This window comes from Malurus melanocephalus, unplaced genomic scaffold (assembly GCF_030028575.1).
Source record: "Malurus melanocephalus ecotype Western Australia unplaced genomic scaffold, MMel_1.1 scaffold_404, whole genome shotgun sequence".
Classification (NCBI taxonomy): Eukaryota; Metazoa; Chordata; class Aves; order Passeriformes; family Maluridae; genus Malurus; species Malurus melanocephalus.
Window position 1 is genome coordinate 596,909 of NW_026623636.1, and position 12,435 is coordinate 609,343.

General features: G+C 46.0%; 1 protein-coding gene across 2 annotated transcripts in view; it reads right to left on the reverse strand.

Annotated features, from left to right (window-relative positions):
- Positions 1-3,912: 3,912 nt before the first annotated feature.
- The window catches only part of CYFIP2 (cytoplasmic FMR1 interacting protein 2), a 38,886-nt gene continuing 30,363 nt past the window's right edge, over positions 3,913-12,435 (reverse strand). For both annotated transcript variants that reach the window (XM_057379417.1, XM_057379416.1), the window contains exons 26-30: positions 9,928-10,000; positions 9,329-9,423; positions 5,531-5,769; positions 4,983-5,130; positions 3,913-4,407 (exon numbers count right to left, since the gene is read on the reverse strand). In XM_057379417.1, the coding sequence (XP_057235400.1) occupies positions 4,240-4,407; positions 4,983-5,130; positions 5,531-5,769; positions 9,329-9,423; positions 9,928-10,000 (723 nt within the window). In that variant the 3' untranslated portion in view covers positions 3,913-4,239. The remainder of the gene's footprint in view (positions 4,408-4,982; positions 5,131-5,530; positions 5,770-9,328; positions 9,424-9,927; positions 10,001-12,435) is intronic.

Here is a 12,435-nt window from a genome sequence, read left to right on the forward strand (position 1 = left end):
GGATGCAGTAATGAGAGGAAATTGGCTCCTCAATTTAGCTTTGAGTAGAGCCTGTCAAAATCTATTAAAAGTAATTACATGATTTTCCCTCCCCTGACCGTCTTATACTTAAAACAAGTTTTAAAATGAAAAATGYGCTGTGTAAGGAAGTTCTTCTCAAAAATCATTAGGTTTTTGGTTGGCCATAAAGTCTTTTTTTTTTTTCTCCTCTGGCTCTGACAAAAGCTCAACACTTCTATCAAACTAGCTTTTCTTTTTTCTGTGCCAGGTGCAATTCAAGTCTCTCCCCACATAACAGTTATCACAATGATGATGACACCACAAGGTAAATTCTGCCCATTTCAYGAATGAGCCCAATTTTTATTTCTCTTCATCACAAAAGTCATCCCACATTTGTTGTACACACTGTTGGTTGCTGTGTTACGGGACATTATCACCAGGTTATCAGATGCTTTACTCTTGCAGAAGCACTTCTAATGGAGATGGAAGCTTCTGTTGGCTGAATTTTAGAACAACAGCAAAAAATGATAATAATACAAAACCAAAATATCATCTTCAGCTGCATAGCAAATATGGATCAAAAATTTAACACTGTATCAGATCACAAGCGTAAATATACCTCACCATAAATAAAATTCATTGTACAAAATAACTCAAGCAGCTTTTCATACAAATATGGTACATTTGACAACAGTTTTTGAGAATATTTTCTTGGGTTTTTTTACACCTTCAATTCTTTTCTCTTTTGTTCTCCAATACACATGAACCTACTGGACTGGAGTAATGCAGGAGAAAAAAGGACTAACGTTGTTCAATGCTACTAAGTGCTGTCAGAGTTTAAAAGAAAAAYCACTGAAGTGCTGAATTTGAGCTGGCTTGCTTCCCCTTTCTGCTGTAGCATTGAAAGTCAAGTGTAGCATCATCCCAGAAAAGCACGTGCACTGCCAACAGTCACATTTGATAACGGGAAAGCCGGAGGGAACATCAAAATAACCCAGTCTGACCTCATGGGTGACACAGGCCATCCTTTCTCCCCCTCTAATTCCTGTGTGGAGCCAACAACTTTGTCTTTGGRGTGGACATTCCAAGTGGTGGCTGGTGAATCCTGGGCAGTTTGCAGATTACTTCAGTATAAGCAGGAAAATACAGGTTAAAAAGCAAGTTCATCATCAGCGGACTCGGGAATGTTCAGACAGGTCAACATTTCCCCAGGAAAAGAATATTAGAAGTCTGCAGATTATAAAAGGCTGAAAAATACAGGACTGAAGCACATCTGCAAGGAAGATTCCCAAACTTGCAATTGTGGGGAAYATGCCAGAGCCCCTGGCAATCTGTTACTATTTAATCCTACCCTTACAAATTTGCTCCCGAATTTCCATTAGCAATTAGGACATTTAAAAAAGCATGGGAGGAAATAAAATCCATTTTCATGGAGTTGTTAAAAACCTAAACCTGGACCTTTCTCACACACAGACAAGGAGGGTGAGAAAACTGAAGCTAAGGATATTTGAATCCTTGAGATAATCAAAGGAGRGTAACATCAAATCTCAGAAATTAAGGCTGTGATTGTTACTAGATGACATCTCACACTACTTGAGCTAAAAGGCAAAAGAGCTACAAASACTCTACAGTGAAAACACTTTACATTTTGTTCATGTACTTTGAYGCTTTGCTCAAAACATTTAATCCCTTGGAATCTGGAGGGATTCCACATTTTTGCTAGCAAATCCAAGGGCAACAAATAGATTTTTAACTACCTGTTCTTTCAAGTACAACCTGTACAACAACTTTCCAGTGCAACCATGTTTTGCAGGRTTTCAGGAAATTATGGCAAAACTACAGGGAAAGAGTGCAAAGGGATTTACAGATATAGGTGAAATATCTCATGACTCACTCCAGACCTAAACTGATGAAGACAGAGAATTAAATTCACCTTAYTTTTGTCTAGGTAGCCGAGACTGGGCCATTTGAACTGGTTCATCCTTTTGTAGCAGCTTCTTGCTCCTGGTGGTTCCCCAGAAGACTCCAGCACTCTACAGCACGTCAGATGTACTAGGACATTAATCTGTGCTGTGCCTAGAGGTGGCTCTGAGAGCCAGACAGGGACTTGTGCCAACTTTTCAGCAACACTTTCATACCAAAATAACAAGCACTTACTATTTAGGTCAGGAATAAYAGCATCTTGGTCAGATCTATCTTCCTCGCGTCTTGTTTTCCAAAAATAATAAAGCACTTGATTCTTCTCTTCCTTTTAAAAATATGCATCTTTAGAYACCCTCACTCCAGTAGTGTAGARGTGTTGGAACATGATGGAATACCARAATTAACATYCTTRATGGAAGAGTAAATAGACAGCAAGAGCCCTGCAGGGCTATCAAGTCCCAGATGCTCTTCTGCTGCTCTTCCTCACGACACGGAGGAAAGAACTCGCCTTGTTGGGCTGGGTCCTTCCCTGCCACTCCAAGAYTTCAGCCAGGCTTCCTGAGATTTCATTTTACCTTCAGATTACTGTGCTGCACAATTTCCTCCCTGCAGCCGAAATGTCTGCCTCAGTAATTAAAGGAAACTCAAAGGTGTGAAAACGTCCAGCACTTGTCGCATGTGGGATATTTATTGATTATCAAGGGATTAGGTGATAAGATTCTGGGAGCACAAATTCATCCCTCCTATCAAGTAGTTTGCTGGCTTTGTTTCCCAAGACAAAACTCCAGCTGGGACATTTCCACTAATTAATTTTATGTTCCCTCTGAGAGAATAAATGCCCAGGCTCTGCCTTTTTAACATCTGTAACAGCATGCAGTTTACAAGGCATGATGAAATGCATGAAACAAATATAYGTTATCACATCAATTATCTGCTGTGGCCAGGCTAAAGCTGAGGAAACACTGCCAGTGGTGAGGCTGGCATAATTTTCTCTTGGAACATGTGGTTTGACCTCTTTTCACATCAAGYACAAGCTTTTGTATCACTCCAATGACACTACCCAGGGGAAGCAGGTTAGACCAGCAGTTATGAAATTCTCCTTKAAGTTCCACCTGAATTTGTTCTCACCATCCAGGGATCCTAGATTAGCTGAGTGGGAAAAGGAAAMAGAACTCCAGTGCTCTCTCTGAACACCTTTGAACTTGGRAAATKCTGGGTATTTTTTAAAGYTTATCCTCTATTTTACCTTTTCTAAAGAACCACRTAATTTCTGAGTGATGGGAAGTTTCCTAAGCCCTGCTGGTAGTCACCATTCTCTGGAGAAAGGTATTTGGTCRCTGTGCCACCAGGAATTTGTCTAAACCAAGGGAAAAGAGAATCCCAGAACACACTCAGGCTCTCATACTCGGCTGGAGAACAAAGATCCCGTATGTGCAAGGTAMCTACACCTGCATCCTGTCAGCACCAGTGAATTATTTCCACCCCAATTAATATATTTGAAAGCACATTCACATGAATGCAGCCTCTTCTGTAGTCCACAGGAAATCTGGTTTAGTCCATGGAAGATGTGTCTTCAGGAGAGAACCTCTGCTTTAAAATAAAAGGACATCCCATAGCACGGAAAAAGCTTTTTTTTCTCTTTCCCCAACTCTCTGAAGCGCTGAGGAGTTATTTGGTGACTGCATCATTGCTGTTYTTAAGCCCACATGCCAAAGCTCCCCTAGAAACCCTGGAACAGCCAAGGACACGGCAAAGCTCACCCAGCCTGGGCCAGGCAGCCACCCCTGAGCAGCCTGGCACGGCTCCTCCGCACCCAGCACTTCATCCTCAGGGTGTGCCACGGGATAACACCCTGCCTTCATCCCTTCTTCCCCTCCAGGAACGGGTCAGGGACTCCCCTGCAGCCCCTCCTGCTCCGTGGCTGGTGGCACTGTCACCGGGGTGTTGATTTGTCCCTGTGCCTCTGCGGTGGCAGCCTGTCCCTGGCACCGTGGGACTCCTCCACCCGAGGCTGCAGTATGGCTTCAGAGTGATGTGTGGACTGGGTGAATCACAGGGAAAACCGGACCACTTCATGGAAGAAAAGCACATTTTTGCCCGCCCACCCTCACCCACCCCCCCCTCAAGTCCGAAAGCTACGAGTAAAACCGATCACGGGGACGGTACAGAGGAACATGCACTCAAACGGGGCCGAGGGGAAGGTGTGTCCTGTGTGGAGAGGCAGAGCCAGCCTCGCTCCCTGGTCCACGCTCACCCTGGCAGTGGTTTTGGGTTGGGTCCCTGCTCCCTCGCCGCCCCCGCGGCTCCCTGTCCGCACTAGCAGGTGGTGGCCAGCGACTGGTGGATGGGGGGCTGGAAGCAGCGCACGTGCTCCACCGTGGAACTGTCTGTCTCCACCGACTTCATGTACTTGTTGAGGATGGCGAAGATCTCGTTGTTCAGGATCTGGTATTTCCTGATCCTGTCGGCCATCTTCTTCAAGGGCTGGAGGGATGGTGAGGGAGAGAAACCCGACATGAAGGTTTTTTGTCATCTCTTTTGTCATCTCACCAGTCAGGAAGGACCAGCCCCTGTGCCCTGCTGCTGGAAAGTTCTGCCCAGGCAAAGCAGCTATAACACACGTTCCTGTTCCACTTAGCACCTCGCAGGGACCGCTGACTCGCTTCCTTACTGGGCTTGATGACTCAAGACACAGCATTAACAGCACCAGTGAGTGGTCCTAAGTTAACTGTTCCAAAGTCTAGACTCCCAGCTGCTTATTGATAAAGCCACCGAGATCACAGGATGGTTGCTGGAAATACCAGCTCCTCAGGTCCAGTTCCCCAACCCCAGAAAGAAGGGAGAAGCTTTGAGAAAAAAACAGATTTGATTTTCAAGCCAATTAAAACCTTGACCTCTCTGCTGAGACTGGAGATGGAAACCTTACAGCAAGAGAATCCAGTAAGAATGAGATTAACACCAGGCTTTGTTGTAATTGATGAGTTTGGACAAAGCAGGATAGAAAACAGAGAGAGAAGTGTGCTGCTTTGGGTCCTTTAGCACCTCACCCTTCAACTTACCACGTTTTTTATGATTTCATCCTTCCCATCCTGCCTCTGCACCTTCAGCAGGTGGTAGCAGAAGTCAAAGAGGTCAAAGCGCCGTTGCTGCCCAAGGAGAACAATGATAGAGCAACCTGCCCAGTTCAGACCATCTCCAAAGCACTGCCTGGAGGGAGGACAGGGTGGTGGGTGGGGAGAGATGACAGCACAGAGTTAGGCAAGAGAAGTACCACAGCACAGGAGCTCTCTTTGGTGAATTCCTAGGGAAATCGGGTTCAGTCCTGCTCCTAGAAAGTGAGTGTATACCTAGAGAAAATGAACTCAGGAGATACACAGGATTACACCCAGGCCAGGCTGTGCAGAGGGAATCACAGTGTAGGACAGGTGAGGACCTCATTTTGGGCTGTTGGCCCATCTACCCATCACCTGCCACCTCGGGCACATCCCTTTACCTTGCTCCTTCCTCCAGCTGTTCCAACACAAAGCTGAACATCCCTCTGCGTCCACACACCACAAAGCCCTTTCCTCAAACACCCTCCCTCCCCCTGGGGACAGGGGACACTCACTCTGCCGTGAACTCGTTGGTGCCCACGGGGATGCAGTAGACGAACTGCATGGCGCTCCAGAGGCGGTGGAACTCCACGCACTCGTCCACGTGCATGACGCCGTTGGTGGGGGGCGGCCCCCGCCAGATGGGGTCCTGCAGGTAGCTCCGGATGCGCGTCAGGATCACCTCGAACATGGAGAGCCCGCAGCACAGCCGCTCCTTGGTCAGCAGGTCCCCCTCGCGGGCGATGGCGATTTGCTGAGGGACAAGMAGCAGAGGGGCAGGGGTGAGGTTGTGACCCATGCTCGCCCTCTCGCCGGGTTTAGCGCTGCCTGCTCTGTCCCTCCCCRGCTCTTTCGCCTCTGGAGGGCCAACCTTACCTCTGATGGCTGCTGCCATGGCATTTCCCACCAAAGAATACTCATCCCTCACACAGGAGACTCAATACGGTGCTCCACTGGATCTCACCAGCCTCAGCGCCTTTTGGAGTAACTACACACGTCAGAACAGCACAGTGGAAGGGAAAGCTCTGACCAGAAATACTGATCCTTAATTCTGCTAGCTGTTCTGTTCTGTTAGTGCTACTCAACGTTTCCTTTCATCATTTTCATTCCATGATTCATTTCGTGGGTTTCGCCTCGTGATTTCTGCCGATTATGAAGACAGAACGAGAGAGAACAGGGACATTTTGCTTCCCAGGACATTGCCATCATCTCTTCAAAATGCAGATATCCTATGGCTTTCTTGATTTCTTTTGTGCTTAGGGTTAAAAAGCTCTGAGGAAGATGAGAAGCCACTGCAAACTTGATACTGGAAAACCTGTGGTTTATAWGAAAGCCAAATAATTTTTTTCCCAGATGTGGAAGCTTTACAGGTGTGGATAATTTCTGTGTCATCCCTGCTCAGATTCAGATATACAAACCTGGAATAGCTCCACTGGATGAAGTAATTTTGGCTTTTACACTAGAGGAAAGTTAAAAGGGAATTGACTTCATTTCAGCCCCAGAGRACAAAAATAAAGGGGATTTAAAATAAGCAAGCAGGGGCTTCCCAAGGTCACTGAGTGATGCAGACACGGGGGTCTCTCACTGCCCTGGTATCCTCTCAGCTGCCCCATTTCCTGCCATTCCAGTGGCAGGACTGACTTCTCTTTGCAGTGCTGCCAAAAATAACTGGGGAAAAGGGGGCTGAGTGCTGTCAGAGTCGTGTCCATGGCTGTGGGAAGCTCTGGCTCTGCCGTGCTCCCCTCAGCAGAGGAKCGGCTGCACAGGCAGCGCCTTTTAYCCCTCTCACCATTTTGGAACAGAACATTTACTGAGGCTCTGCCCATCCCAGGGRATTTCCTGGAGCTTTCAGCCATTTTAAAGCATTTGCTCCATTTTCAGCTGTCCCTGCAATGCTGTAAAAATGTTATCCCAATCAGTGATGATGGGGACACAGAGCAGCTGGAACAAAGGGCAGACACATGTCCTGGCCACACATTAAGGACATGAATTATGCTCGCTTTACTTGGGTCATCTTCATTCCACTCTGAAAAATGCATGAATGTGCCTGCACATCCCYGTTCCTGATTACCAATTTATGCTGGCAGTGACCTCAAGCATTTTTAGTTTGGTGGCTCTTGAAATTAGAAGCGCTTKAATTCTTGCTTGTGTCACAATTTCAAGGATGTTCTGGGGACCTGAGCTCAATTAATGTTCAACTAACAGGAAATATCAAGGGAAAGCTGTAAAGATGTGCAGAGGCCACACTGGGCTTGGGATCCCTTGATATGTTACATGCAGGAATGGTGTCACTGGTTCCCTGGCACACAACTGCTTGTGTTTGCTTAGCAAGTAAAGATTTATTTTATCCAACTTTTTAGCTAAAGGCTGCACTCTTTCCCTCTCCTCACCTGCTCCAAGCTCTTATGGGCACAGACCTGCACACTGGTCTATCATGGCAAAATGAGGACCCAGTAGAAACAGAGCCATTTCCAATATATATCAGATGTTGGCATTACTGTTTACTAAAATACAGTGATAAAAGTGAGACTTCTGAGAACAAACTTCTCCAGTGATCTTAGTACATGATCTCTGAAGAAATCTTAATTTAGAAAGGGATGCATCTGGCTTTCAGTGTAGGTAGTGCCACTCAGCTTTAATGAACCACTTYGACCCCCTGGTTCTTTATGAGTGATCCATCAAACAGCTGCTTCTGGATTTCCAAYGCAAAATAATTATTTACAACAATCTTTGACAGTTTTCCTGCCATTGCATAAATCCAGTTTTGATTTTCCAGTTTTTCTACCTTTTTTACAGCCTGTTTACTGGTGATCTTGMCAGAACCCTATCCAAAACTTGCAAAAATCAATAGATCCCCACTAACTCTGGCTCAGCCCCTTCACAGCATGGAATTCTGTAACATTCATGGGGCCACCTTTTGGGAGAGGCATCGAGCAGGCAGCTTCTGCTTAGATTCTGGACAATTGCTACAAGGCATTTATGCATTCTGCAGGAAAAAATCCTGTATGGCCTGTGTCCAAAACTGCATTTCCAAAATGCATGTCTGAAACTGCATAAAAGGAGCAAGCTTAGAAGCTATGGAGGCACCTAAAGAAAGCAATTCTTGTGTTCATTTACATTTGAGCTCAAAAAAAAAAAAAAAAATCTRGTACTCAACTGTACCTGTGTGATGATATGGGAACAGTTTACGGAAAAATTACTTTTTAGTGGGACATGAAATACCTTTTGTTTTCATCACCATTATAACTACAGCAGAGATAAGCAACGAGTGGACTCTAATAGCAGAGTTCAATGATGATTTTGCATGGAAAGAAGGAGAGATAGAAAGACCAACACAAAGACACAAAAACACAGAGGTGAATTCTTTTTCTCGAGTGTCTCCTATGARAGGAAGTGTCTACAGAGTAAGACAAAGTCCTCAGTTATCCAGCCAATTTCTCTGTTTCAGATAATTTCCAATGATGCAAAGTTCAAAATGTCCTTGATCCATGAAGAAAAAAATACAAGAAAAAAATACCAACCACTTTCTGCCTGCCACAGATCTGTCACCTCCTACACCAGCTGACTGTTTGCTCCATTCCCTCATCAGTACATTACAGGAAAAGGGTGTTGATTCATTTAATACTTTTAAAGATTTTATCCCATCAACCCCAGTAAATGGGCACTTGAGGTTTGATTATTACTATCAATGAAGCTCAAATTTTGCCCATTACACTGATTAACCTACRGAGATATTTTAAAGTTTCTGCACAAGAGATCTTTCCCAAGCTGAGACCCACGTCAAGAAGAAACTTAAATGGAGCAGTAATTTTAAGCATGTGCTGAAGCTCTAAGCATGTGCTAGGAGGGAAACCATTCTCTGATGTATTCCTTGACAGGGATGAGCTAAAATGGACCACACTGCAGTCCTAAAACGGGATCCCCAAAAGTGATGGCAATTGATTGTTAGGGCAGCCCTGCAAAGTTTCWCCTCAAATCACTCCAGCAATTCTCCATCTGTTTAAAGAGGAGAAGAAAAAGTTTTTGGAGTTGTTCTGATTCTGAACTGGCTTCTAGCACACTTGCCTTACAGCTCTGTGCCAGCTCTCCTGACCAGAGGCAGCACACACCATCTCTGGGCCCACTCACAAATTTCCCTTCAGAGCATTTGCTCGGGGAAGGATTCGGATTTGCTCGTCCAATTGACATTTGGGGGCAAAAAAACCAATCAAGAAAAAAAAACCAAAAAAGGAATCACTTTTCCCAAGGCCAAACAGGCCGTGTGGGGACTGCTACGAGTTTCCAACAGCCATCCCTTTCAATGCAAGCCTTACCTGCGGAGTGCCCAGCCTCTCTATTAGGGGGACCAGGTGGAGTGGGGCATACTTGGCTTCGAGACGCTTCATGCGCACCTCCAAGCGTTCTCCTTCTGTCAAGCGAGCAGCAAACAGTGAAATGAGAGGAGGAAGTGGAGACCCGCAATTTTCCGCCGAGTTTGCTCAGAGCTGCCCCCCAGCAACCGTCCAAGGAGACCAGGGAGCCAAACCAGCAATGAGGGGCCAGTGATGMGGAGAAGGGAGGGATGGGCGGGTGCAGTCTCAGCAGCAGCTCTGTCACACATGTCCAAAAGCATGTCCCTGTCACCGAGCACTCCTGTTGAGATGGACATTTCATGCTGTCACTCTCCAAAGAGGCTGAGAAATGGCTCTCAAACCTCCAAGGGAACCCCCAAACTGACTGAGGTTTCAGGCCGTAACTARGCTACAGGAAATGCACCCTTGGCTTTTGTTTGCACCTGATGTTTGGCTGTGTCCACTTATCTATTTGGAGGGGGAAGCAGGGTCAGAGTTAATCCTCAGCAGAGATGGGAGAGAAAACAGCCTCTGGGCAGAGACCTCTGAGTCTGCCCACTGCTTCCCTCTCAGCTTCTTACCTTTGATGTAGACCCTGGGCAAAATATTTTGGAAGGGAGCAGCATGCAGCAAATCACAAACTTCTTCCTGGGACTGAGGCAGGAAGAAAGAAAGATAAAGTAAGTTAAAAAATACCTATGGGGGAGAGTGAATGGCTCAGGGGCCTGGGCAACACTACAACAGCTCATGCCTACAGTGCCTAATCAGATCCAACCCAGCTCAGTAGCAACTCCAGTGGTTTGAACCTAAATGATCTGAAATTGGAAGAAATATTTCAGCTTCAGTCAGGAAGTCTCCCTAACTCCAATAAGCTACTTCCTGCCTGTACAAGGCCAGACCTTCACACTGATTTTCTGTCCTRCTTACTAGCCCTGAAAGTAAGAGGGGATAAAGAGCATGGAAGTTTCCATTTCATCTTACCCTGAAGGAATTCCTGCAGCCTGTTCTTTCAAAGAGTGCCCAGGTGGAAATTACCCTTTGGCTTAGTTATTTTAGGAAGTGTACATGGAAAATACACTGACACATGGCTCTCCTGCAARTAAATCCATCCCAACTGGTCTGAAATGATTTGGCTGTTGGCGTGGAGTTCTCAGCCAGGACTATCACAATCCCCGTGGTGCAGGCACCAGGAAGAGTAAAACACAAGTCCAGAGAGGAATAACACCATGAGATGCCACCTGAGGGGACGCATGCCAATGCACTTGAGAAAAAAATAATCCCAAAAACACAGATGCACAAGGAGGAGAAACCTAGAAATAGGCAGGTGGAGACTGAGGAGCGATGGCTGACAGTACACTGTGTACGAGGCTGCGATGGCAAACAGCAGCGAGGAAACCAAAGCTGTTCAACACAGAGGCGCCGTGTCACGACAAGGCATCGGTCTGCTCCTACACAAGCCTCTCCTAGGCCATGCTTTCAGCTCTGAGCTCACCCTGGAGATGTGGACACACCGGAAAGCAGATCATGAGAGCGCAGCAGGAGGTACCCGGGGGCCGGATGGAATGACTGGGCTGGGGCTGTCTGGGGTGCAGGGGTGGRCACCCCGCTCCAGCCAGCAGGACAGCGGAGCATGGAGCTGCAGGAGGCTGCACTGGAGCATGGATGCTGGGATGGGAGCAGGTTTGTGGGAGTGCAGTTTGTGACACAGTGCTGGAGGGACAGGAACAGCCCCGGGCCCCTCCACGGGCACAGAGGTGCTGATGCTAACTGAGTGGGCCTGGCACCTTGGTCATTTTGTTTGCCAAACACTGCTCAATTCTAGGTGAACATTCTTCCACTGCTGTTTCCCTCTAATAAAGTGAGTATTTTCAGCCGTTTGCAGCCTGCATTCACCTCATTTCTGCCCCAAAATTATCATGTTATTAACAGATCTCTTTCCCATTATCAGAAAGCTCAAGTTATATTTAGAAATTTCATCCCAATCCCCTCATTCCTCAAACTTAAACAATTAAAAGGGGGTAGAATGAGCAGACTGGCCATCTGCATCAGAGCCATTTTTGCCAGCAAATTTCACCAGCCTTAGCTCACTCAGAGAGCTCTGAAGGTAAGTGCAGTGTAAAAGCAGTTCCTCCTGCTGCACAAGAGCTCCATTAGAGGGAAAATCCTGTTCTGTGATGGCTCTGTGCATCTGACACCTTCCAGCAAGTGGGAACCAGAGCCTACTGCATGCAAAATGGCTTTGTATTGTTACTGTGGGGAAAAACAAGGCATCAGAGAGGGASAGACTCTGTCTGCCATAGGCAGATGTGGACTTTGATGGGCAGCCTTCCTTAAGGGATCCCCAAATTCCCACCATCTTTATTTTCTGCTATTCTAAAATGCCAGGACACTGCTGATGTACAGTTCCTGGGACTGAAGGAATGTTTTTTGCATTGGAATGAAGGATTTCTACAGAAACCACCATGTGTCCCTTTAAAGGTGTGTGACAAGAAAGGCAAATGCTGTACGTCCAGCAGAAACCCCAACAGTGAGAACAGCAGAAAGCAGTGACAAAGCCACAAAAGGAACAGAAACYGCCAGAATATAGCTGGCAACTCTGGTCATTCTTTAAAATTCTGTAAAAGGCAAGCTGCTGGGTGACACACASCTCTTTTTTTCTTAATTTTATGCAACCACTTCTCACTGAATGTGYTTGATACACCATATCAAGAATTAAAAGTCTCTAGATCTGGAATTAAAATGCAAAGGCAAGGGCAGAAATATCCATTTTGARGACATGCAGAGACTTTTAGTCTTCTCTGTGCTCTGTGGCCAGATAAAACTTGAAATCTTTGAATTTTCTTATGGCTTTTCTCTGAACAAAATTTCTGGTTTTGCTTGGAAATCCTGTCTTATGCTGGGGAAGTATTTCTGAAATATTTCTGGAAAAACGCAAAYAACCCTGCCAAAACCATTGTGACAYTGCATGCACATTTAATRTAAAATTGCATTGTTGAGCACTCCTCAGTTGGCTCTGTGCCAAGCCATGAGATAAATTTACTGCTAGGTAAATTTGTTATGTGAAAAACTAGCAGCTAAGAAGAGGAGTG